The sequence below is a fragment of the Opisthocomus hoazin genome, chromosome 2 (genome assembly GCF_030867145.1).
Source record: "Opisthocomus hoazin isolate bOpiHoa1 chromosome 2, bOpiHoa1.hap1, whole genome shotgun sequence".
Classification (NCBI taxonomy): Eukaryota; Metazoa; Chordata; class Aves; order Opisthocomiformes; family Opisthocomidae; genus Opisthocomus; species Opisthocomus hoazin.
In genome coordinates, this window is record NC_134415.1 from 35,110,992 (window position 1) to 35,138,010 (window position 27,019).

Genomic DNA, 27,019 nt, shown 5'->3' on the forward strand with positions numbered 1-27,019 from the left:
GATTGTAGTAATGCCATTTTCTTATGTATCGAAGTCTGCACTTTCGGTGGCCATCAAGAACTGTTAGGCTGTGACTGTTCTGGATTCAGCACAGATCTTGAACAGCTGCGCTGCTCCACTGGGTGCAGGGGAGGTGCATGTTACACCAGCTGAGGATCTGTTTTCAGATAACGTATCACTTGCAGAATGTGATCTGAGGTGCGAAAACTTTGACTACAAGCCCAAATAAAATGCATTTGCTTTATTTTCTGTGAATCATAAACTGCCATGTGTAGGTCTCGTGGTACCGTATTGGTCTGATGAAATGTAAGCACTCGTGTTCCTCCCATCAGAGGCAACGTAACCAACCTAGGAAGAGGCTTGATCTGCAGTCCGCAGCTTTTGCATCTGTTTTTGCCCACAGGACTGTGAACTTTCCAATAACTAAGCACCTAATTTTCAGAAGACCGGGCAGTGCAGACGTGGCCTCCTTAGGACGTGCCTGGGGCAGACTCCCGCGGGGATCCTGCCTGGCATTCCATGCAGTCTGCAGCTTGTCACCCAGTACGGATTGTCTGGCCCATATGATGCAGGCAAGAGCTTACACATCTGAATCTCCAGCTTCAGTACAGGGTGATGTTGGCTCACGGCAAGTGAACTGCGTGAGGGTGACAGCTGATTTGCAGCGGACAGAGTAAATATGCCGCAAAACCAAAGGAATGCTCAATTCCTACTTAAATTAGGAATGCAGCCACAAATCTTTATCTCCTTAGCATCAGGCAATGCATGGTAAAGGAAAAGATAGATTTTTTAGGGGAAAATACAGTCACTGAAAAGTAACTATTCTGCTTCATCAGCTGGGAATGGAGCTGGACTGTGAGTGCTGAGGAGTCCCCAGAGCATCCCGAAAGCCACTGGCTCTGCTGATGCCGGAGAGTGGTCAGATGAAAATAATTTGTGAGACTGTCCCTAGACAGAAAACAAAGCAGCATTTATTTGCCTGTGCAGGAGGCAGCCATCCTGCTGCTGAGAGGGAGCCTTTACAGCTTACGTGATCTGTGTGTGCACGTGTGATACACAAAATGCAGTCTTGTGTGTAGCAGGTGGGGTTTTACAGCTGTTGCATCTCCTGTGATTTCCAGATCGTACATGGCTGTGTATGGGTTAATTTTTTTTAAAGTAAATTACCTACCAGCTCAGACTGAGATCTAATGTAAACTGCAAAATTGCTACTAACAAAGGTTCAGCGGGTCAACTTTTCTACTTGATGACATCTTTACAACCTACTGCTTGAACACTTTTCTTTAACTGGGTGTAGGTGGCTGTGTAATTGAAAGTTTCTGTTGATGAAATGAAGGGAGGCATCTAGTTTAGTGCCCATTTCTTTAACCCAACAGTGCCAGCGCAGCTGATAATAATGGAAAAAGAAGACATGAAAGGTAGCAGACAGGCTATAAATACTCCAGGGAAGCAGATCTGGAGAAAAAGGAGCCAGACAGCAATCACCGTAGGACGTGTTAACTGCAAGAACACCTTGACTACTCCTGGGCCCCTCTGGTTCCCCCCAAAGAAGAGTTTTGCCTAATAGTCACCTGCCATGCCTATCGTTGTGAAAGAAGAAAAGGGGAAAATACCACTTTGAACATCAGACCAGTTATATTGCATAAGAATTATCAATTGGCACTTTTATTCATTGTGAAATGTTAAAGATATTATAAAATAATCCCTAGTCACTAGTATAATTACAACTGGCCTCGCAAAGAGCTGCACCTATTTGCGCTCCAGTTTAATTTTCATTGTAAGACGTCTTGCCTGGTACTGCAGGATACGGCTTCTCTAACGCTGACAAAAGCAGCAGCGCTTGTGAGGCTTTGCTGGGGGCTGTGGCTGAGCTGCCGTTCTTGCAGTTGGAGGTATAAGCAGAGAAGTAGTTCATCCTGTGAAGCTCTGCTCGGCTCTTACAGCAACCGAGCTTGCTCATCAGCAGGAAGAAATCCCTTCGAAATGCTTTGGTGAAAATTGCGTAGAGAAATGGATTTGCACAGGAGTTGACAGGGTAAAATAAAACTAGCAAGATCTTGGAGTTTGTCACTGTGATGAGAGGTACTTTAAAGGCAGCGGATATGGCAAAAAAGGAGATGGGGGCCATGCAGGTAAAATCCGTGAAGATCAGTATTGCCATCCTCTTGGCAACCTTGGTATCTTTATTGGCAGCTACCAGCTCTGGATTCTGAACAGCTATGTAAATCTTAATGTAGCAAGCACAAATGACAATGAAGGCGACAACATTTAGCACTAAGATCAGCAGTATGTAGGCTTGGGAAAGACCCGTTTCAATGTCCATGGGTAAACAAATGCTGACCTTCATGTAGCTGCTGACCCCTAAGAGAGGCAGCACCGCTATCAAAAGGGAGAATATCCAGCCACCGAGCATGATCGGCACCGCGTGCCTCAGGCGTAGCTTTCGATCCAGCTGCATGGCGTAGGTGATCGTATGCCACCTTTCTACAGTGATCACCGTCAGCGTGTACACCGAGAGCTCGCTTGCAAACACGGTGAAAAAGCCGGCAGTGCTGCAGCCGCTGCCTGTCTGCCAGTCTATGGCGTGGTTGTAGTACTGACCTCTGGTCTGGGCATCAACAGAAGCAATGAGCAGCAGATAAAGGCCCATGCAGAAATCGGCAAAAGAGAGGTTGCACATGAGGAAGCGAGGAACAGTGAGCTTGTAATGGCTGGTGGTGAGAACGAGGAGTACAGTGAAGTTGCCAGCGATGGCCAGGATGTTTATAAACCAGATCAGGACTCTGAGAAAGCTGTATCCCAGGATGTCTTCACAGGGATTAAATGCATCTGGTTCCGGAGTGCATGTGAGTATCTGAGGCTGACAGAAGTCATACTCGAAGTCGAAGCCGGTCATTTCGCTGTCATCGAAAATGGCTGAGTAGCTGTAAGGAGAGGTTTCTCCATCTGTTGCGAATAGGTACGAGTTCTTTTCTGCTGACCACAGTGATGTGTTGTAAGCGTCATCTCTGTAAGTGTTAAAAAAAACAACCCCCCACAAGTAGAAGTGAACCATTTGTGCATGCTGCTCACACTCTTTTGCAAAATACAACAGATAAGAGTAAACAACAGTAAACAAAACAGTTACTTCCCAGATGCGTTTCTACAGGGTGTTTACATATAATGAAGCCTTGTAAGGATGCCTTTTGTTTGGGTAGCAGCCTTGGAAAGTAGCAGAGGTCATAGTCGCATCCACAGGAATGCTTTGTTACACAGCTTGCTTATTTGTAAGTACATTCTCTTGATTGCTTTGTAAGCGAGCCATCTTTCTCACGCTGCCAGTAGGCTGCAGTTCAAACTACAGTAACACTCGAATTGATGGATTGTAGGTTTGATGCATATAGGTTTATCAGACGTTTGTAGAAGGCAAAATAACCTAGCAATTTTAACTGCATGCCCTTGCCTCCCTTAGGAAACGCACTTACCGAACAAAGTCCCGAGACTACAGATTACTGGGGAAGTGCTGAGGAATGTGGTGTTCACAGTGATAAAAAGTGAGGAGTAGAAGTGCATGGTTAACTAGATAATGTCCATAACTAGGAATATGTTACATTTAGATGCCTAATTATAAATGTGTCTAGATGTTTAAAATAGATGTCTCTAATCTCCAGGTCGTCAGTAGTGTGGGGATAAACCTACCAAAGAAGAAACATTTTAAAAACAAGCACTGTCCCTTCCAATTCCCTGCCAGAACAGGTACCTATTGCACGACTATACAATCATCATCCCAACTGTGAGTGTTTGGTGCGTAAACATTCAATCTGCAGCCTGAGACCTGGAAAGCATCTCTACTGAGAACAACTCTTCAGAAAATTGGTAGCTTTGGGATAACTTAAATTCATGCCTCAACTTCCACATCTACTGAAGCATGTACACTAAACTATTTTTCTGGAGCAGGGTCTTAACTGGCAAATGAAGCTGAGTTGCTTTTCAGCTATTCCTGTTGGGCAAGTAACTTCCCAGTCTTGTAATCCTAACTCTTCCCTCCTTACGTGAAAAACTGTCACAGAATCACAGAATGTTTCGGGTTGGAAGGGACCTCTGTGGATCATCCAGTCCAACCCCCCTGCTGAAGCAGGGTCACCTACAGCAGGCTGCACAGGACCTTGTCCAGGCGGGTCTTGAATATCTCCAGAGAAGGAGACTCCACAGCCTCCCTGGGCAGCCTGTTCCAGTGCTCAGTCACCCTCAAAGTGAAGAAGTTCTTACTCATGTTCAGCTGCAGCTTCCTGTGCTTCGGTTTGTGCCCATTGCCCCTTGTCCTGTCCCTGGGCACTACTGAGAAGAGTTTGGCCCCATCCTCCTGACACCCACCCTTCAGATATTTGTAGGCATTCAGAAGGTCCCCTCGCAGCCTTCTCTTCTTCAGGCTAAACAAGCCCAGCTCCCTCAGTCTTTCCTCATAGGACAGCTGCTCCAGTCCCCTCATCATCCTCATAGCCCTGCGCTGGACTCTCTCCAGTAGCTTCTCATCTTTCTTGCACTGGGAGCCCAGAACTGGATGCAGTATTCCAGATGGGGCCTCTCTAGGGCAGAGCAGAGGGGGAGGAGAACCTCCCTTGACTTGCTGGCCACACTCTTCTTAATGCACCCGATGTCCAGTGTCTTGCTTTTAAAAACTTGCCTGGCTTAAACTGGAAGAGGAGGGAATGTGTTTGACTCTACTAATAAAAATGATTATGATTTTCTGAGAGGCCATGTAAACAGGCTGCCATGTGCAAGCTGTTTTTTGCTAATAAGAGCTTGGGACTTTCAGCTGATTTCTTCTGTGGTTCTCAAACTTTTCAACTTGCAGCCTTTCAGCCCATGAATCCTGACCTTACTTCTATTTGCTTAATGTAACGTCTGCTCAGAGAATTGCTGGATTGCTGGGATTGGGACTTACCAGAGTAAAAACTTCAGGAGCCAATGGACAGACTATTTAATGCACAGTCAAGTGCAACAGATGCTAATCTGAAGCAGGGGGATGACTCTGGCCCAGGCACTGGTGCTTTGTGTGATCACATTCCTCACTGGGGTGTCGCTTCACTTGCCTTTGTAACGCGATCTAATGCTTTGTGTTGACCTCCTTGCCTCACCCTGCTTCTCCTCAAAGCCACCCTTGATAGAGGCAATGTATTCTTGGTCTTGTTGACTGCCTGGACTTTGCCTTTTTCGTGGAGTGGACAGGACTAAGCGAGGCACTCAAAGGAGCTGCAGGTAGGCAGCAAACGAGAAGCGGTGACAAGAGATGCTTTGCTTTACGAAAGGCTGAATAAAACCAAATGGCAAGTGTAGGAGGCCTCACCAATCAGTGGGTGAGATAATGTCCAAGGAGTTCAGTATCCCAATGGCTCAATCACATTTCAGCTGTATTTAGCTGTTGGAATTTTATGACCGTGACCTTGTTTTTTCTAGGCTTCACAATGCTCTGACCCCACATCAGGGCTGATGAGAAGTCCCAAGCCCTTTCATTTAGCTGTAGAGGGATGGATATTAGCAAATCCTTAAACTTCTCCATTAAATACTCTTTCAGAGCCTGTGTCATCCAGCACAGCCAACACAACAGTTTTGACGTTAGCCTTAGTCATTGTCCCGCTGAACGCTGTCAAACAGAACTGTGATGATATGGAAAGACACATTTAGAAGAGGTAAACCAATTGCATGGGGTTATGAAACTTATAACCTGGGGACTCTATTTCTACCGTGGAAAACTACTGACATACAGACTTCTAATTATCCTTTCTATAGGCAAAAAAATGTTAACAGTAGCAGCTCTTCTTTGAATCACAGAGACAACTGCAATTATCTCAGGGCATGAGAAGTCTCCACGTAGGCCACTAACTTTCTTAAATAGGTAATCACTGTTTTGAAAGTCTTTCAAGAATTCACAAGAAAAGCTGGAGTGAGTAAAGCTTATGAAATGATGAGGTTTTTGTTCCTTTCCTTTTGAACATCAAAATCACAGCTCCTGGTTTAATGATAGTAAAATTACCACTGTGCAACTTGCAAGGGTGACTGAATCGACAGGAAAAGACCTGCTTTTCTAGAAATAACACACGAACAGCAGGAGGGGGAGGTCTAGCATCTGTATGCAGAGACGTACTTACAATATTCCATTAGTTGGTTTCCTCATGGTGCTTTCACACTCTTTGGAGAAGTCGTCAAAAATGGAAAGCAATGAATTTTTTCTGAAACAAGGATGAAAAGAAAATTGAGTTTCAGTCTGAATTTTGGCCAAATTCTCATCTTCTCTGCAAGTGATCTTCACAGAGATGTAAGGTAAGGTTGAGTTGGCCTCACAGCGGTGTGAACATTGATGTAGACCTCTAGAAGCGGGGAGCAGAAGGGTTCAAATACTGCGGCAGTAAGCAGTACCTCATGGGGGGGCATAAGGATGGTCTTTCAGCTCAGTTGCTGTTTATCATGTATTTTTTACAGTGAAATAACTTGAGCTGGAATTAAAAGGTATGTTTTGCCTTCTGAAATATTATACTGAAGTGAGCCAGATGCTCCACCAGTATGAATGTTAGCAGTTATGCTGGCTTTTAGAGAAGTGCATGCTAACAAATGCTGGTAAGCTGGCCTGATATTTGGAAAAACTCTCTGGGATCTGGAGGTAGACTCTGCTTTACTTCCAGCACGTAATTTTAAAAGCACAAGTTGAAAGATGGCACATTTGGCAAAATCTCTGGTTTTGAGGCTTTGAAAGTATGGGTCGGGTACTCCACCAGTGTGAATGGAAATGGCTTTGTCACACCTCATTGCTGGACAGTAGAAAGAGCCAGCAAATACATTAAGCTCTTTTGTGCACCCTTAAGAGAATCAGACAGCTGGAAGCTTATAGAAAGTTTTATGTATAGTGAGAGAAATAAGGTTTTAAGATAACAATCTAAGCTCTTATGTGATGCTTATAAATAATGGGATGGCAAGAGAAATTGTTTTTTCTTGTAATTTTTTGAAGATGTGGTATAACCTGCTCCTCTGCCCCCATTCAGGCCAGTGGAAGAAAGTCCAAGGAAGTGAATGCTACCTTCCACCTCTCTTACACTGCTCAGGGAATGAGCACACTACATTTGTACCCCAGAAATCTCAAGAATATTTGGTCTGACGACTTTATTTCCCTAATGTCTGTGATGCTGACTTAAGTGAACCTGCTTGCCCAGTCAGATGTATGTTAGACCTTGTCACCACATCTCACTGATTAGAGTGCAGTAGGTAGGTGCTAAGGAATGGGATATGGGGCAGGGGTAGGAAGAACTGGGTGGGATGACTGTATGTAGAGTACAGGGCAACAGAAGGGGGTGGAAGGAGACAGAAAGAGGCTGCAGCTGTGTGACCATGAGGATACATAACCACACAAAGACACTTTCCTCTGTAACCTGGGAAGGCCTTGGGAGGTCTCAGTCTCTGTGGTCTTCCACTGTCATCAGTAGGTGACAAGGAAAACCGCCAGAGATCTGCCTGTCACTCCTTTATAGTAGATGGTCACACAGAAGATAACAGCCTATTGCTTGTGCTGTTTTTTCCGTTGGCCGGGGCTGTGCAGATAGGTAATGCATCAGCACTGCTCTGAACCCTGCTGATGTCCCCATTAGGAGGGTAGGCTAGTTTCCTGATTTGCAGGGGTTTTTTTCCCCCAGTTTACTAAGAAAACAGTCACTAAATATAGGAAAGTCACTTACTAAAGCACCCCTGTTTTTATAGAGCATGATCACGTTGCGAAGTCAAGCACCTGAAAATTAATACAATATCAGAAATGTAGTTACCTTCAACAAAACGAATAAAATATTTTTTTTGTCCCAGAGTTTCTTCTGCATTTAATACACTTGGAGACTTGATCTGGGACTGGATCCAGAGTTTAGTAGCAATGGAAACCCTTGACTTCTACTCTTGCAGAAGCAGGAGCAACTTAGTAAAATGAAGTAGGCAGAGAAAGCATAGCATCACCTCTGATTTTACCCTAAAGAACTGGATTCTACTCCTGCCTTTGCAATGCAGTCTTGATGTGGTGGCGTGCAAGTCGCACAGACCAGGCTTCCCACAAACGACTGCTCAGTGCGTCTTTTCTGTAGCCTTCGTTTGAGACAGACGAGAAGTGTCGCATCCTCATAGCTTCAACTAAACTGATTTGGAGTTGCTTTGGCTGCCTAAAGCCGATGGAGGGTTGATTTCTTTGAAGGAAAAATGCTGAAAAATTAGCTCCAGTTGTCTCAGAGTGACTGCTCCGAATTAGCAGATGCAAAGCGTGCTCTGCGCCACAGTTTCCAATTCTATTGTTATCTGAAAGCACTGGAACTAAACTGAGTAACCTCTTTCTATAGGCTTGTGTCAGGTCCTTATTTCAGTGGGTAATTGAAAGCCTGCCTCTTCTAGGTCATCACAGCACCTGCATTAAATAAGATGCATTGCTAAAGGCTACAGGGGTTATTTTTTTTTTTTCTTTAGGACAATGTGCTATTGACAGAGATCTATCTTCCATGTGCCAGTAGGCATTTTTTATTGAGATACCAAGAAAAAGATAAGGTTTAAGCCAATTTAGAATAATGTTCCTGCTGGCAGATCCTGGGCCATTCCTGTTCTAAAATAAATGAGAAATAATTTTCCTGACTTTAGCAGAGATCTGTTGTTTTGTGTGAGGCCTTGTTACGTACCACAGCTTCCTTGTAACTGGAATAAGGATAATCAAACCTCCTGAGCTGAATAAAGCAGAATTGCCATTTTGGAGCTTCTGAAGTACTGCAATACAATAATGTGTTATTCTGACTTACTTTTCTGTCCTTAGATTTCGAAAAGCACAGCAGTGGCTGGGGTACGTCAGAACAGCTTCCAGAAGACTGCTGAATTTCTCCAGTGGTGGCAGTCTCTTTAACGAGTAAGATGACGTTGCATTTAAGACTTGAATGGCCTCGAGCCCGTAGCTAGGCAGGGACTCCAGCGCCGTTGAAGAAACATCCCTGCGAAATAGAGAGAGCATTCTCTTTTCTTTTCATATGAATAAAAATACCACCAAAGCATGACAGTAGGTAACAGCGACTCGGTTCTTCACAAAGGTCTAAATCTGCAAAGCCACTTCAGCACCTGATACCCAGCACAGAAACGTGGTCTGTGAAACTGCAGAGCAGCGGGGTAGGAGCATCCCTGTGGCCCAGGAGCCCCATCGAGGCAAGGAGCTCACTTTGTCCTGGGGAAACCAAAATCCCCTGCTTCAGGGGCTGTGCCCTGACCTCTCTGCTTGAAAGCCACTGTGCATGGTGTGAGGGATGGCTCTTTGGGCCAGAGAAAGGGAGAGAGAAAGTGGGTGAATGTGACTCTCCAGCCAGCTAACAGGCAGGACACCCTCCTGGCTCTCTGCTTGGCTCTGAAGGGCTGTTCTAGGTGTTTTAATTAATTAATTAACACATAAAAGAATCCATCATTCTTGCCAAGACACCCTTAAGTGGTTTGGCTTAGAGTAACCTCAGAGAGGCTGTTTGTGTGAGGAAAGACCCTCAACATGATTAAGGATTTTCAGAGTCAGGCAATTAAACAAGGGAAAAAACCGCTACAATTGTGAAAGTGATATTAGTGATGCCACGTACTGTAAAGCACCAATAAAAGGAACAAAATGGCACATGCAGCACAGAGTGCTATTTACAGAACCACCCATTGTGTTTTATCGCATGTTGTTACAGACAGTGCAGCCCTCCAGAAAGTACTTGATTAATAAGGCATGAGGATGATAATAATGTGTTTTATAAGCACAGGCTTATAGCATGCAATCAGCTAGTTCACTTTTATAACCAAATTCTAAAATAATATGTTGTAAAAACGTACCCATCCTACCAAAAGACAAGTTAGTTTGCAATGTCAGAATATAAGGCACAGGAATAGGATCAGGAGGATCTGACCCAAGTAAAGCAAAGGCCGAAGTATCTAAGACAGAGGTCAACGCCGATGCTAGAACTGGCTGAGACACGTTTGTCACGGTGCAAACTGAGCCTCCCGCCCTGTAATTTCCTGGCGTCTCATCGATGTGTTTCCATTTTACAAGCAAAGGGTAAGAGCTGAAGTCTCCTTCCAGACTCAAAGCCCGTGTTTGCTGAGACGACGCAGCCCACGTAGCACAGCGCAGCTCCCGAGGGACACCTATAAACCCAGGTAACCGAGCGGCGGATACTTACAGGACATCTGGCCCTGTGGCTCCTCTCAGGGCATCGTTGTGTATCCGCCTGAGGTTCTTATTGTCCTTCAGTATTCTGTGGAACCAAACATTAACTCTCTTTACATCTGTATTTTAAAAATAATCCTTTTTTTTTGTTTTCTTCTTCCTGCCTGTTTCAACCCTTTCTCCCACTGCAGTGGCTGCTGTTGCAGTATCTGGCCTGGGAGTGCTTGTATTTCTCATGCAACCTTTCCCTCTGCTCATGCCATCAGACCATTATCTTCTAAACTTGACTCTGATGATTTCCAATTTCTTCTGACTTAAACCAGGAACAACCAGTCTGGTTCCTTCGCTGCAGTAGCAGTGTACAAAAATGCAGCAAAAGTTTTGCCCAAACCAAGAGGCTAGTTCCAGAGGTGTGGGAATGATTTAAAAACTACTGATGCTTCCAGACGTAAAATGCAGGTTCCTCAGTTTGGGCTATGGTTTCAGGCTTTCCACTGTTGCTGCTAAGTTTAAGAATTCATTAAATTTTATTCAAAATTAAGAGCTTTTCTGATAAAAACTGCAGCATTTTAAAGGATGGTGTTTCAGGAAAAGCAGTTAAGTGCTGCAGGATTAACAACTGAGTCACAATGACACTGAAACATGCAGTTTCCTAATGGGTGTCAGGAAATGCAGGACTCAGCCAGTTAAGCTGAAGGAAGACCCTTTGACTGAATTTGAACTATTATTTACTATTTAAAAAAATATACTGAGGAGGGGAAACATACTCACAATTGATTCAGCTTTGTCCCATTGAAGGCGTGGCTGTGGATATCTTCAAATCCATTTTTATATAATTTGCTGAGGATTAAAAAAACACAGAAGGGAAAAAGATTTGGAAAAGATGAGATTATGTTATGCACTTCAGGTTTCAAATCTTAATGCTGCATTCATTTTAATGATGAGAGGGTCTGGCTTATAAAGAATATAGATAACTATTGCATAACTTACATTAACTCTAAAATTAAGATAAAATTGCAGTTTAAATTCCCTAAGCACCTTCCTGTTTAGCTGTTGGAGAGAACTTCTGCTTACGTACAGATCCTCCCTTGTCCGAGGGGCTCACCTGTGTTGACCTTGGGCTGAGATCCAGAAACAAGACATTAGTCCAGGTAAGCTCCTGGCACGCAGACAACCTGGGGGCAGAAGACCTGGATTTTGTGGTGCTAGCAGGTATAAATGGAAGACTGCAAGGGCTAGAGGAGCGTCAGATGGAAAGCAACTTTAAAGCCTGGAGGGTGCCACTGGATTGTAGATCCTCTGCGGACAGACAAATCTTCCAGCAGCCCAAGAGAGAGCTTTGCAGAGAGGCAGGGGTGAGTCGTGCATCGTCCAGCAGCCGGTGAGCTACGGACTCCTCCGAAGTACTGCTGCCAGGCTTGAGCTGTGCCGTGGAAAGCTCGCTGGCCCCTGCGCTGCACAGGGACACCCGATGCCACCCTGGGTTCTTGATTCCCCACCCTGGGGCCAGGTACCTAAAGGCAGGGCTCTGCTGCACCTGCAGTCCAGCTCTTTTCCTTCATTAGGAGATCTAATATATTTCACTGAGAAAAATCCATTTGTGATATTAAGTTAATGTTTGCAATATAATTTCAATATAATAATTTGTATATAGTGTTTTTTCCCTAGTATTAAGCCCTAATACAAAATTCAGCACTGTTTATAAATTAAAGAAAATTTCTGATGTTACTTTTCCATTTGTTTTTGGGAAAGCAGTAACTGGGGCTATGGAACCTGCTCCCGAGAAAAGCTGAAGTGTGGGGAGCGCCTGGCTCCATTTGATACAAGAAGGGGTCTATGTCAGCGAATGCTGAAACTGGTGACTTTCCGTAAAAAACCCAGTGATATATAGCATTGATTCTCCATCCACATGAAACACTGCTGGAAAAACTACATTAGCTATTTGTAGTGCAAAGTATTACTGCAGGCTGCCTTTACACCTTTATAGATTACTTGTGTTTCACCAGACCACGCTGCAACAGCCGGAATTACTTTGGCTAATTACAGTTAACCGCATGGGGTGGAGTTATGTAGCTCTACAATTAAGAAGCTGCTGATAAGGTAATTCTTTTCCTCTTGTGGTGACCTCTCTACCACAACAGGAGGGGAGAATAATGATTGTTGGCTGTTTCCTGACTGAGTTAGACTCCCTCCCATTTAATACACTTTAGGGTTACAGTAAAAATTTTAAGCACCTTTCTCCATCTCTTGTATGTTCATCTTCTTGCACCATTAACAGAATCATAATTTTGCTGAAGTTATTTTAAGAACTTGCTGGTAGGAAAAAGGCTCGTAAGATGAAATGATGCCCTAATCTAAGCAATTGCTTGTCTTTAACATTGCGTGGAGGTAGCCTTCAGTCACATTTATGCTTGGTTCCTCTAATGGCTTCAGAGGGTATTGGTCAATACATAAAATCTGTGTTGAAATTACAGTCATGCTGGCACATTGGCCTGATGAAGGGCCCAATCCAGTCAACTGCAGTACGTGTTCATGTGCGCAGCTCATTTGTGCATGCAAATATGCACGGAGTTTTGGGGAAGGGGTTGGTACATGCTCATCTCAAGGCAAGGGTCCCCATCTGGGTGTGTACTGCCTTTTAAAAATCAGTCTGGTCTGCAAACGTTGGCTTCACTGGCCTCCAGATTGGTGTTTGTGGCTGAAACATGAAGCCGGTCTGCTGGTGCTCTCTTGCTTACCGGGTCCTTCCTCGGGAGACCTCGGTTTCGGCCACATCCTGCAGAGAGGCTCAGTCTGTGATCTTTTTTTTTCCTATTTCAGCACTTCTTTGTGGAGGTTTTTGTAAGGAAAATGATCCTGCGGAATCCATACACAGTTCTTGCTGTCCTGGCAGATGACAACTCACCTTGGCTTTCTGTATTCCTCGGGTGGGGCATCTCAATGAACATCAAACCCACCTGTCTTACAGGTAGCTGTAGCAATGAATCCACAGTTTGCTAAAAAGGAAAGTCTTGGGTGTGGAGACTTACAGGAATCAATGTAAGCTGAATCAAGAGAAATCAGGCTAAGAACAAGCATCGGGACTTTGTACCAATTTGTTCTGTCCTTTCCTTCTCTTCAGAGGGACCTTGTGCATCTGAAGCTCAGCAGTGTTAGATCAGTAGTATCAGCCTGGTTGGCCCCTGAAAGCACTGTTTCAAGAAACTTTATCCCTGAGGGAAAGAAAAAGACTTTGGCCTCCAGTGCAGCCTTTGCAGTTTCTGCCCTGTTGATGGTGTTTTTAAAAACAATGTTGCATGGAAGGTGAGGATTTGGATTCCTCCCCCTATTTTCTTTCCTAAGTGAAGCTAAGCTTTTGGACAAAACCCTGCTCTTCAGCTTGAAGAACACCCCTCTATTTCCTAAGCATTTCAAATTTAACTCACAGTACAGACATGTGTTTATATGTCTTATATAATCTAATATGGGGCTTAATGTCAATATTTTTATAAAGTTGAGCTACTCTCCTCAAGCAGAAGTGTTTTCCTCACAGAACCAACTGGAGTTAGGATTATTTTACTCACAGTGTCAGCGATTCGTTGTTCATCCCCTGGAAAGCATTTTGTGGTATAGTTGTCATACGCAAGTTATCGCAGAGCTCTCTTTGGGAGGAGAAAAAAACAACGGTATTTTTGCCAGTGATTCAGGAACAAGATGAAAAAGACTCACAGCTGGGTTAGGCTGGGTCTCTACTTACAAGATAAAATGAGCTTCTAATGAGAAGATCTGTGTCAGATCCGGAAATTGCCTTATTCCAGTGTTACTAATGCTCCTAGAGAAAAGCATAATTCCTATTTACAGGAGAAAAGATTACCAGAGTGGATGCAACAAGAAGCCAGCTTGGTAGGTACAAGTTTAACAATGCATTAAAAGGTAAGTGACAAATAAAATAATTTTTAATTCGGCTCCAATTGTGTTTATAAGACCTGTAAAAATTAGGTTTGTAACATCCTCAAGCACTGTCCTGGAGAAGCACCGTATGTTCTCCCTACATTAAGCACAAGGAAGAGATTTTAATTACCCCTTTTGCACAGTATCTTGTTTATCTGAAAGCTTTATTCTAGAAATAAGCACTTAGCAGAACTAATTTGTAGACTTTACCACAGTTTTGTTCATTACTGCCCTGCCCTGGGTTACTTTATTTTCTTGCCTATTGAAAGACCTCACTACTGGTTAACTGCACATTAAAGCTATCGTAAATGATGTATGTACTTTCAGTGTACCTTAATGCACGAAAAACTTCTTTTTTCCTTACATTCCTTTCTGTAATTTGTCCACTCCTTTAGAGAGAGAAATAAAAAGCAACCAGAAAAGAAACAGAACTCTTTCTTACAAGTATTTTAGCTTCGGCAGGTTTCTGAACGCTCCGTCCTCGATGTGCAATAGATTTTTTGTGTTCAGGATTAGTCTGTAACGAGGGAAAAACTTTTCAGTGTTACAATGGTTATACATTTGGGAGAGTCCTGAATTTTGCTAGTGATTTGCTTTATCAGAAAACAGTCAAGTGCAGAATACGGCAGAAGGCTCTCCTGCTGTGAAGAAACTTTCTACAAATATACCACGAGTGCATTTCGAAGAACTATTGGTAATAAGAATGGCCTGTTGAAAGGTAACAGTTCCTGAATTCCCACAGTTCACGGAGTTGAGATGATCTGGTCTGGATATCCTGGTCACTGGTGGGAGTTCGCGTTTTGCTGTCACCTGCTGGTTCTTTGGGTTACACAGTCTGGGCTCATGGTATACCCAATGCAGTGGAGCCTCTGCTTTAGCACAGGAGCTCAGAGGCATGAGCGTGCTACCGTCACCACCACTGTGCCTCCAGCCGATGCTCTTGAAGGTGGGGCTGAGCAAGCAGCCTGAACTCCGCGTGTGTGTGTGTGTGCCTGGTCCTTGCTCCACAGTCAGGTCCCTTTGCATCATCCCTTGTTCCCATCATATTACTGATGCTCTGCCTAGCCAGGAAAGGCAGTTCCTCAGATGTTTAAGCAATAAGAGCTCCATGGTCTTCATCAGAGCAGTGGCTAGTAGCAACAGATGCCTGCTTAGATCTGCAGACACTGGGAGATGGAGCTAAGTGTGTGAGAAATACTGCTGGTGGTGGTTGCTCAAAAAAATGAGACAGACCCTCTCAATCAAGGAGCACTTTCTGCAGCTATACTATCTGGTAAACCTGTATGTTTGCATAAAAGCCCAACAGCAGTAGCCCAGCTCCATCCATATGCATGACTGGCAAAATTCAAAGGTTTTAGCGTATGATATTGCAACAAGAGTTCAAATCCAAGAATGCCATTGAACCCACCTACCCTGTTTGACCAAATTGGCTTGGGATTGTCCATTGAGTGTAGCTTGGGACATGAAGCACTTGAAATGTGAGGCATATAAAGTATTCAAGATTCAAACAGGATTTCTTGCTAGCCTCCTGTAGCCCTTTAATAGTCTTGCTTAGCTTTTTGGTTTCGGCAAGTGACAAGTTATCCATAAACTCTAGGTAAATGCATGGGGTCAAATCTTTTGTTCCCTCCCTAAACCCACCGCTGATTCTAGTGGAAGTTGGTCCAAATCAGAGGTGGACAAATCTGTATCTCTTGCTTATGTGAGCGAGTAACTGGCTTCAATGGAGTTCACAGATGAAAAAAAAAAAAAAAAAGATGGATTTGTCCTTACTCAGTTGCACCATTTTTAAGCCTCTCACTGTTCATGCTCTGTGAAAAAGGCAGTAATGAGATATTGAATAAGATTTATAGTTCCCAATTTCACTAAATATTTCAGAGCATTCTCCTAGTCATTGCTTTAACTCTCTCTCAGATGCCTGTGCTATGCAGGTCAAGTTTAAAATCAGTCCATGTTCTGTTTGAGTAATATTTCAGTGCTCAAAAGAAGGGCCATGCATACTAAGCAGCTGTATTTAAATATTGTGGGGCTTTGAAAACTGCATCTTCAAAAAGGAAGATTTTTCTCATCTGTTGTCTTCTCAAATTACTTCCCCGCTTAGAAAGCTCAGCAGTGCCGGCAAAAGTAGACACAGAGCTCCACTCCTGTCATTGAGCTCACTGAAAGCAGTGGGACTTTCTACGCATGGATGTCTTTGCATGATTTAGATCTTCAAGGCTAGACCTTACAAAGCACTCGCTGTTTTATAGTTTATATATATTATGCTTTGGAGAGAAATGTTTCTCATCATAGATCTAATCCAAAGCCAATCGAAGTAATAGAGAAAGATGTGGTCCAAGAATACTTCTTTGCAGCCTGTTTACTCCTTGATGATCCTAAATCACGACATGGAGGCCTTTCTTTAACTGGTGCTTACATTTCAGACAAAGTGGGAAGGCTGTCAAATGCACTCGCTTCTATTCTCTCTAGGGAGTCGCTCTGAGAGATCTCACTGTAACAAAAAGGCAGACACAAAGCAACACGTTAATGGAAAAGATACCGGAAATCAGCTTTCCACTTTATAATTCCCTCTTTTAGACATGGTTGTTCAACCTCCCCCCCCCCCCCCCCCCCCCCCCCCAATTCTTGTCTGGCAGCAGTGTCCGTGCCCCGCCTCGGGCATCTTGAGAGCCGGTGCCAGCAGGGTTTGAGAGAGACCAGCCTTTCGCTGTCTTGGCAAAGGGGTACGCCAGCCCTTTGGAATAAGTATCTCCTAACAGCCCATCTCCATTTTCTCAGTAAATTGTAGGTAAGGTAGTGACTCAGTGCCAGAACTAATGCAAACAGAGCGAGCCCATGTCTGTGAGCCTTTTGCTTCTATCATTGGTCCTGCTTAGTGAATTTGTTCACATGGGCAAAGATGTAGATAATGTTCATGGTGCTTCATACACTATTATTAAGTCAGGATGATGGTCATCTTATCCACAGATGTAGAAATACACAAATACGCATTCAGTGCACTTTATGAATAATTTTTCGATTTAACTGCCATTTTATTTACACACGCAAACTGAAAGGAAGGGGCTCTTTTGCATCATGACAAAGACCAACAGGAGTGTGTTTGTAGGAACTGTTGGGTTTTGGTGTACTGATGTTCCTATTCCGCACATGTAGTTAAGAATAACCAATGTTGAATATAAAGAAAAAAAATCCACTTATTTGATGCTTATTAAAAGCCTGCTGGATTAAGATTTACGGGGCTACATGAAATTTGTCCTGAAAGCAAATAGTATATATTGATGCATATATAAGGGAAGGGTCTTCAAAACCGTGTTTTCTTTCGACAGAATTGACTGGAATGGCATGTAAACTAAACCTAAGATTATACACTGCCAAGGAAAAAAAATTTCTAAACAACTGAAACACATCTACAAAATCAGAGCCAGTATTGTCACAGTCCTGAAAGTTATCTTACTTCAATTGTAATTACGAGAAAACAATTCCTATCAGTGTTGAAATAAAACCCCCTTAGACCAGAATGAATTGTTTTTTTCATTTGTAGTGGCAAAGGGGGATGCACACTAGAAATCATACATTAAATACGCATATATTTCTTACAGAAATATTCACGATTTTTCCATAATGAGAATTCAGTGAGATTTTGGGTTTTTTTGGTATTGCATAAATGAAAGATGGATATAGAACAAGCGGCCTGCTGAGTATCTGATCCTCAGAGACTCATGGGCTGGGAGGGATCAGTGACTGCTCGCAGAACTTAAAGACTCTTTCAGGTCTGGGGTCTGAAACATGGTCTTTCCATGGGATTCCTCCTCTCTGTCACCGGCTCCCTATTTACGTATGTTGGAACGACTTTTGGCAGTGAGAATAATTTATCATCTGATTTGCAGTTGGTGATGAGTTGCCAAATAGATGATTTTGAGATTTATCATTTAAAAATATGCATTTTTCAAAGTAGCACTAAATCTCAATCAAATTATGAAGTATTCTTCAGATTTACTTCAGACAAATACATCGATTTCTACACTGTTAATTTGGAGAGATACATTAAAGGATGCCAGGAAATCAATTAAGTTCTCTTTATGGAAGGGAAAATGTCAATGAACAAAATACGCTTTGTGAATAATAGTATATGCATACAGTTTGGGAAAGTTTAGCTTCGAGTCATATAGGTAGGAGAAATTTTGTAGATTTGAGTTGGTCTCCCATCTGAAAATGATAAATTCTCAACAATCACTAAGATGCAAGCGAATGCAAGAATACAGCGCCACTGTATTGTACTATAATACATTGCAGTGGAATACATGCAGCCGAGTTTAGCTCATTTTCTACTTGCTAGAGCTACAGGAACATGTAAGTTTATAAATCGGCCAAAATTGTTTAACCAATGAGCACTAAAAGCTAAGCTAGTCCAGCTGGGTCTATTCAGGCATTTGCATTAGCCTCATCCTTCAAGTCTTTGCCTTCAAGAATGCACCATGAAAAGGTTTTGTACTTTCTCTTTTTGGTTCCTTGAAAATGAATTGTGTAATATCTAACATATATTTTAATATCTCATGCACTATGTGCTTTTCATAAGTGAAGAGAAGCATAAACAGTGCACCTGAAAAAGAAAGTGGCATCGTCTGTGCTGCTGCTTTGGTTCTGGGGGAGGTCATTCCCCTGTTCTGCATTGCACTGGTGTGCCAACAACTTTGTCCTTTAGAGACAACTCAATGCAGATAAAATAAAAAATAATAAATAATGGAGACTGAAGCCTGCCATCTTTCAGCTGGAATAACAACAGAAATAAGGGCAAGATTGGTCAGATGAGCCTTATGGCCTGAGTCCTTGATATCGAATAGGTGCAAAGCCAAGGGAGGGGAAGCAACACAGACCTGGTGTGCAAAATTACAGAACCTGCAAACCAAAAGGTCCAAGAAAGGGTTCAGTCCTACTGCTCCCCTGCCAAGCTCATCTCTCAGTGCAAATTACAAAGAAATATCTTATTTGGGTACCGCGTTAATGTATTATCGCAGAATGCCATAGCTAGCATGGCAGTGATAACGTTTTATGAGAGATTTCTATCTCCTCTGCTAATCAAAAGCACCTATCATCAGATATTAAGCTGTATCCAGTTCTCTCCAACACGATTAATATTTCATTATGTGATGATGTGTTAAACAACCATTGAAAATCATACCTTTTCAAAGAATCTTTGGTGTACTGCTTCTAAGAAAAGAAATGCTATGTTTGTCCTTCCCCAGCGTGTTTTTTTGTTTTAACCAATAGTAAGTTTTAGCAACACATTTTCACATTATTGCAAAAAGATGTTGTTTGGGATGGAGGTTTATGACAGAATTTCTAGTAAGAAATTAAGGGAAAGCCTACGGAAAATGCTGTCAACTTACATGATGAAGGCATCTCTAAGTCCTTCAAACGCATGTGATGGGATTACTTTTACAGGCAGGTGAGTAAATGATCTGAAAAAAGAAGAGAGGGAGGAAAGAGTTGTAAGGCACAGGGTTTCCTTGTTTACAGATGGTACCATTACGGTGGGCAGAAAACCAAAAAAGCATAAAGTCACTTTATTTCACCTGCAGTTCTCCGTACCTCTGGGGCCCGATCCGTTTACCATTGATCTCAGTTAAATGGAATTCAAAGGATATTGCATCAGTTCCTCAACAGCATAAATTTGAGACTAATCACTGTCAAATCGATAATAATCATAACCTATTAAATAATGCCTGATAGAATTGGTCTGCTGCATTCACAGTCAATGGAAGCTATAGGCTATTTAACATTAGCACCTCAGAAAAAGTGCCTTTCGTGTAAAGCTTTTTCTCTATAAGTAGTATCTTTGCATTCACTGGACCATGTTCTCCTCCCAGCTGTATCCCTGTAATGTTGCAGCGTGGCACCCCGAATTCACTGTCAGTGCTCTGTCTGCATAGAAGAGTTCCAAATCAGGCCTGATGTGGTGGATTTTTGGTGTGGGTTTTTTAATTTATTTTTTTTTTTTATAAATTGCATCGGTGTGGTTAGTTGATTAAAAGCAAGTGTATATTTTCCTTTTAAATTTTTTAGTTACTCTGACTGAGAAGTTAATAATGATGTGGAATACAGATCTGCATTTTACCATTCTACTCCGCATCTACAGTACTTTTACCAGCCAATGTATCTAGCCATGACCACGCTCTCCCCGATAATGGCCAGAGGAAAATATTTAACATATTTCAAGACGTTATCTCTGTGCAAACAGATAATTGCTCCATTTTGCTTTATAATTGCAAACATCTAGTCAGAGACATTTGTTTCCCATCCTAACTCCCCCCAAGGTCTTTTGACTGAAATATTTCTGTGCTATTCATACAACCTGCTTTTTTTTCTTTGTTGTCATAATCAATTTAAAACATAAACAATTTAAAAATGTTTATCAACTTTTATATATATACATGTATATTTTACATATACACACATCTGTCATGCCCACGCAATATAATGGCAGGCTGTCACACATACGTATGTCTTGGGGTTACAAATCTAGGTGTACTAAGGAGCCTGGCAGTCAATTCCTAGCTACGTTCCAAATGGTCTGTGTGATGTGGGGCAAATCATTTCATTTCCTTGCACCTTGACTCCCTGGCAGTAAACTGGGAATAACAATGCTTCCCTGCCTAATAGGGATGTTGTAAGGATATATATGTTTTTGATGCTACTGTGATTGTGTCACACCTGTCTCCAGATGGATGCTGGCATGTTGTGTTGTATGTGAGGTTTGGTTAAATCAGAAATGAAACCAAGCCATGTGTCTCAAAACATGTGTTTGCCCCTGAGGGGACAGAAGGATAGAGATAATCCTGTAGTAGAGCTCAATACTCTGAGTATAAAGGAAAACAACTTCAGGAAGAAGTAGAAAGTAGAAGCTGAGAAATTCCCACTCTATAACCCTGGCAGCAGGAACTGCTTCGTAACTCCCACCATCAGCTGGGGCTGCTTGCAAAATAAAACATACCTTTTGTGAAACTGTCTGCAAAAAACCACTATCATTTACAAAAGAAATAGAAATGTGCCTGAAAGTGCAAGAAAAATAAAACCAGGTCTTGGCTTTTAATTACATGAAAATCTTCAGCCCAAGAGCCTCCCACCTCCCTGCGACGTGCCAGTGAGCAGCGTGGTGGTTGTAAATGCCCGTAACGTGTGGCTTGGAGTGACCCGCTCCCCCCTGCCTGCAGAAAGCTCCAAGCTTAGCCACCTCAGCTATGTGATTAAATTTAAGCGGAATGACTCAACACTTTCAATACATACTGTAGTTAAACTGCATGGCAGCACCTAATCCATTCTGTATTTCAACTTCATTGGTTTTTGTTTTTTATTATCCTGAGTTCACCTTGATAGCTGGAGCTGTGAGCTCATCTGCATTGACATTACCTCGTCCCATTAAGCATCTCACCAAACAGCAAGAACAAAGGAAAAAGGCAATTCATAATCAGCCTTCTCTCTTAAAACTCCAAATACTGGTGTAGCACACATAGACACTTCCACATCGATAAAGACATCTTAAATTCACCAAAAAGCTGAACGTTCCCATCTCTATTCTTGTCCACTTTAACTTTGGGGTTTGTATCTCAAACCCTGCCTGTGTTAAAAGGAAACATGTTCATTTCAATGTCTCTTTCTATACTCAAAACATTTTGAAGAAGAACCTTTAGCTTGCTAAGCACAATCCAGCCTGTGTATATATATAAGTATTTAGGTTAATAGAGTTTTGAACCGCTTGTTGCAGGCTTAATTCTTTCCAAAGTGCCGAGTAAAGCAAGGCCTTATCTCATGTGTTGAAGTCTCTGCTATTGAACATGACTGATGTCTTTGATAGCACACAATGAAACTCAGGGAGCTACTGGCAGGAATTAAATATTGATTTCTTATTGATGGCACTCAGATTGTGACACTCAGTTGCGACCAGTTATTCATCTCTCAGAACTGAAGAAGCTTTTGACAAAAAAAACCAAAAGAACAAACTGGGTTTTACAAAGCTACAAATCTTTTACACATCTAACTTGCCCATGCTACTAGCCTGACTTCTGTAGCTTATGAACAGAGGGACGCATCCATCTTTAACACACGTTAGCAATACTGGTTTGAAGGAGTGTTGCTAGCTGAAAGATGAACTTTTGTACTTTGGAGAAAAAACTGTAATGCTCCTTTCACCACTAATGCAGCACAACTTGTACGCTTGTACTGCTGCTGCCATTCAGCAGCTGACAGTACGGCAGCTCCAGACAATTGCGGGACTTTTCATCCTCGGAGAAAGGATGGACAGCAAGGAGTGGGGAGCCAGCCAGCCTTCTTGGCATTCGCCAGCCCTTAGCATTTCTGTACATCAAGCTTGCTTTTCAAGGTACATCATTCTAGGCAGCAAGGTTTGAAATGGCCAGGCTAAATACCTGTAAGACTAGCCAAAAAAATTGGGAGAGACAGGAACAGCGCCTACACTGACCTAATCCCGTCCTTGCCTGGTAGATAAAATACTGCCCTTCTCTCTTCAGCTAGCGTTTGCTGCCTGTATTTTTGTTTTTAAATAATAGAGTGCATTTTTCACAGGGATGGTTATCTTCCTGTTGTTAGGAATACCGGGCCCAGTAGGGACGATGAGAGCAAACCACCTTCTGTTTCCCCTGCTGTGAACATATAGACGGAGCAGTAAGCGCTCTCTAGAAAATGCTCATGGGGCAGTCTGTCCCAAGGATACAGTGGCATAAAACCTCTGTAGGCCTTTTTTTTCGCTTCTGGGATGTAGAAGAGGCAACTTGACAACAATTTTTATCTGCTAAAAGATAAGCTTCTGCTCCGGCGCTACCACATAGACTCAGGCTCCAAGGGAAGTTTTTGGGAGGTCTAGATGCCCAAAGGCTGCAGGACCACTTGCAGTCCTGTTGATGAGGAATCAAAGCCGAAACCCACTCGCACTGCTGGAGAAAATCTCTGTATTACAGAATTGGCCTTTTGCAAAAAGTGATTAGTTGAACTAATAATAAATAAAAACCAGAACACCAGCCCTACAGCAATATGTATGAATGTGTTACTGTAGCTGGGTTGGCTGTTATGTTTTAGTGTCTCTATTTTATAGGATTCCCCATATTTCTAATGCCAAAAATGTGAACACACAAGGTAGACCCTTGCTGAGAATGGTGAACATTTCATTCTATGGTGTCCTTGGACTTAGCTCAGAAGAAGTATGAATATTGATTTAAACTAAGACCGAAACCCCACCATTTTCCCAGGATTTTTATCAGCTTCTGGGGGCAATGTAAAGTGCTAGCACTGATTTTTAAAGCCCTATATATCAGGCGTTATCTACCTGAAATGCAAACGATGTTGTGGGATATAGCACCCAAGCAGCCAAAGCATACTTTCCGGTAGGTGATGATGGGTGGTACGTCATCTCCTATGAAAGGCACTTTGGCCCCGAACCTGAATTCGTCTGTCAGTCCCAAAGAGCAAAATATGCCCACGGTGAAGACATGGTAGAACTGTCTACTTGTTCAGGCTTTTGTCCCAAAGCTTTGGATTTGGTGGGTGATGCTAATTACGGGCAACTCGTCCTAATGCAGAAGCCCTGCATACAGGGGCACGTATTCAGGCACAGCAAAGCGAATCCCGCTATGAAATGAGGTTTTTGAAGGGGCAGAAGGGTATTCAGTATCCTGAGCCCATTATTGTACAGCTGGAGTTGGGTGCCTATCCGTTTAGACTGCTAAAAAAACCCAAAAGTATGTATGAGACTTCAAAAGAAAAAAAATACTGTTTTGTTTCAGAATATAACGGTGTATTAAAGATTATTTTTCTGCTGAGTCTAAGGAGACATACAGCTGCTATAGGAAAAATGACATACAAAGGTGTTGGATAATGGAGTTTCTATAGTGTTTGTGTAATGTCCAAATTAAAAACAGGAGCCTGAGAAAAATATGGTCAATTCAGGACTGTATAAAACACATCATTCTGCAACCTGTCAGCAGGCTAACCATGTTGAAAACTCTTCCAGCTATAATTTGACACGGCAAGAATAACTCAGCTAAAGAAAAATACTTGAAATTTCCCTACAGGATATATATACTTGGGATACAAAAAATTGTCAAAAGTACATTTGGAAGCACAGCTCATTACAGCATCAGGGCTTGAATTACTCAGGTATAGCTGGAGTTACATATCGGTGTTTATTTTCTTGACTGATCATACTAGTAAGGAGGACTTTTCTGAGGTCTGGTTTCTGTGTTACAGTGGCTCCAATGGAAGGACATGGGCACACCAGGAACTGTGTTGGAACAACCTGGAGCAGCCTATTTTTTCCCAAATTATTAGTGCACCTGCAAGCACTACACTGCCGTTCCCCTGGTGTACACAGGTACGGATGTGACTATGAGGGGGCAAAAGTAACTTTCTCTTGCTTTCTCTCACATACAGAGAGCTGTGCAGGGGGGATAGGGAGCTAAAAAGATATTGGCAAAGTATGTAAAGATGGAGGGAGCCAGTAAAATGACAAAGCTGGAAAAGTCATATGAATAAGAGAGTAAGAGAAAGGGAGAAAAGGAGTAAGAGAGAGGGAAAAACAACAGCCAAGTAGGTAAGAATACACTAGTATGAAAATCAAAGGAAGAGGCGAAAGGAAAGTAAAACAAGTTGAATAAGAACTCAAAAAAGAGCGAGAATACATGTACACTTGTAGGCTTAGAGACTACATTAATCAGTACAGCTTTGTAAGTGCATGACGAATGTAAGGTTTCTACTAAAAAAAACCCCAAAATACAAAGAAATGGAAATCTAATAGTATGGTTCTGGGTTCAATATAAATCAGGTTGGATGTGGCCTGGAAGTAGAAGGAGCTGGACATGTCTGTGCAAATGCAGACCGAAAGACACAGGGATATTTTTGACATCTGAGTGTAAATATTTTCTCTGTAGTAGTACTGAGCAGAATCTTGGTTGAAGTCTTTTCTGACTGTAAAGGTGGTGTCTACAGCCACCTTAATAGCAGACTTTGTGAACAATCGTAAAGATTAAATGTTATATTAAAGGTTGAAGGGAAAAACACTTCCCTTATTTTTGCCCATCATCTAGTCCTGTTGATCTGAGTGAAGCATAACTGGCAGCAGCCACAAACCCATTATCTGTCTTAACCTGATCACTGAGGTTCGGATGTGATTTCTTCTTGGGGTAATAGGTGGAAAAAGGAAAAATAGTAGCAAAAAAATGAGTAAACCTGAAAAGACAGGAAAAAATCACCTAAGTTTAGAGCTTTTGATAACCTTTCTGGGCTGTGATGTGCATTGTCCTAATAAACATGCTAAATCCCTGCAAAAACTAACCTCCCCATTTGTTTCTGCTGCTACAGAGATCCTCAGTGTGACCGATCCACTGCCTGCTCTGCTCTACCAACAGCGGGGAAGAAACGTGCTTGTTGCAATAACTGTGGAGAGTCTCTCCAGCATCCACGGGCTCTGCTTTCTCTGATGCTCAGGTGACACAGGGAAATGGGGAGGAAACAAGTTCAGGACAAGAGATGTTTCTAAAAACTGCCTTTGGAGGAACAATTCCTGTGGCTCTAGATTAATACAAATTAGTATTTCTTGCTCCTATCAATTTTCAAGATAGGGAGAAAAGAAAGGGGCGGTCAGGGATAGTATCATCCCTGGGGAATTTCAAGAGCATGTTAAATTTACAAACAAATTGGACGAAAATGGAAAACATGGGCTTTGTTACCAAAAGGGGCATAATAAGAAAACCCCAGCTCAACTGACAGAATCATAGAATGGTTTGGGTTGGAAGGGACCTTTTAGATCGTTTAGTTCTAATCACCCTGCCGAAGCAGGGTCACCTACAGCAGGCTGCACAGGACCCCGTCCAGGCGGGTCTTGAATATCTCCAGAGGGAGACTCCACAACCTCCCTGGGCAGCCTGTTCCAGGGCTCTGTCACCCTCAGAGTGAAGAAGTTCTTCCTCATGTTCAGACAGAACTTCCTATTCTTCAGTTTGTGCCCATTGCCCCTTGTCCTGTCACTGGGCACCACTGAAAAGAGTTTGGCCCCATCCTCCTGACACCCACCCTTGAGATATTTGTAGGCATTCAGAAGGTCCCCTCTCAGCCTTCTCTTCTTCAGGCTGAACAAGCCCAGCTCCCTCAGCCTTTCCTCATAGCAGAGATGCTCCAGTCCCCTCATCATCCTCGTAGCCCTCTGCTGGACTCTCTCCAGTAGCTCCTCATCTTTCTTGAACCGGGGAGCCCAGAACTGGATGCAGTATTCCAGATGGGGCCTCACTAGGGCAGAGCAGAGGGGGAGGAGAACCTCCCTCGACCTACTGGCCACACTCCTCCTAATGCACCCCAGGATCCCATTGGCCTTCTTGGCAGCCAGGGCACACTGCTGGCTCATGGTTAACCTGTCGTCCACCAGCACACCCAGGTCCCTCTCCGCAGAGCTGCTCTCCAGCAGGTCTGCCCCAAGCCTGCACTGGTGCATGGGGCTGTTCCTCCCCAGGTGCGGGACCCTGGAGCAGGGAAGGCGGGCGGGGGTCACCGGTCCCCCTGTCACCGCGGCCGGCGGCGTGCGGGTCCGACCTGAGGCGCTCTGCCCGGGCAGGGTGCGCGCCCTCTCCCCAGCCACAGACCCACTGCCCGCGGGCCCCCGCCAGGCCCGCGATGCTCTGGCAGCCCCCGGAGCCCGGGTCACGCCGCACCCCCGCACCCCCCCGGCCCCCGCAGGTAGCGGGCCCCCCCATCTCCACCCCGTGGTACTCACGCGCGGGCGGGCGCCGGGAGCGCCCCCTGCGGCGGCGGCGGGCAGCGCAGCGCGCCCTGTCCGCAGGCGCAGCGGTGCGGGCAGCGGGCGGCCGGCGCGGCGGGCAGGAGCGGCGGCAGCAGCAGGACGGCCAGCAGCGCGGGCAGCAT

General features: G+C 43.5%; 1 protein-coding gene across 1 annotated transcript; it reads right to left on the reverse strand.

The window, feature by feature from the left end:
* Positions 1–1,765: 1,765 nt before the first annotated feature.
* On the reverse strand, positions 1,766–27,019 carry LHCGR (luteinizing hormone/choriogonadotropin receptor). The gene is made up of 11 exons (XM_075446004.1): positions 26,871–27,019; positions 19,486–19,557; positions 16,515–16,589; positions 14,541–14,615; positions 13,905–13,979; positions 13,732–13,809; positions 10,940–11,008; positions 10,182–10,256; positions 8,790–8,975; positions 6,129–6,209; positions 1,766–3,014 (listed from the first exon to the last, which is right to left on the reverse strand). Exons 1-11 carry the CDS (start codon positions 27,017–27,019, stop codon positions 1,766–1,768), a joined length of 2,184 nt encoding a protein of 727 aa, XP_075302119.1.

Excerpts from the sequence above, each read along its gene's own strand:
- LHCGR (XM_075446004.1), bottom strand. The coding sequence starts at position 27,019 with ATGCTGCCCGCGCTGCTGGCCGTCCTGCTGCTGCCGCCGCTCCTGCCC. Across the intron at positions 11,009-13,731 it reads AACAACGAATCGCTGACACT|CAAATTATATAAAAATGGAT; the intron begins GTGAGTAAAATA and ends TTTAATCCTCAG. Across the intron at positions 6,210-8,789 it reads CGAAATCTAAGGACAGAAAA|AAAAAATTCATTGCTTTCCA; the intron begins GTAAGTCAGAAT and ends TCCTTGTTTCAG.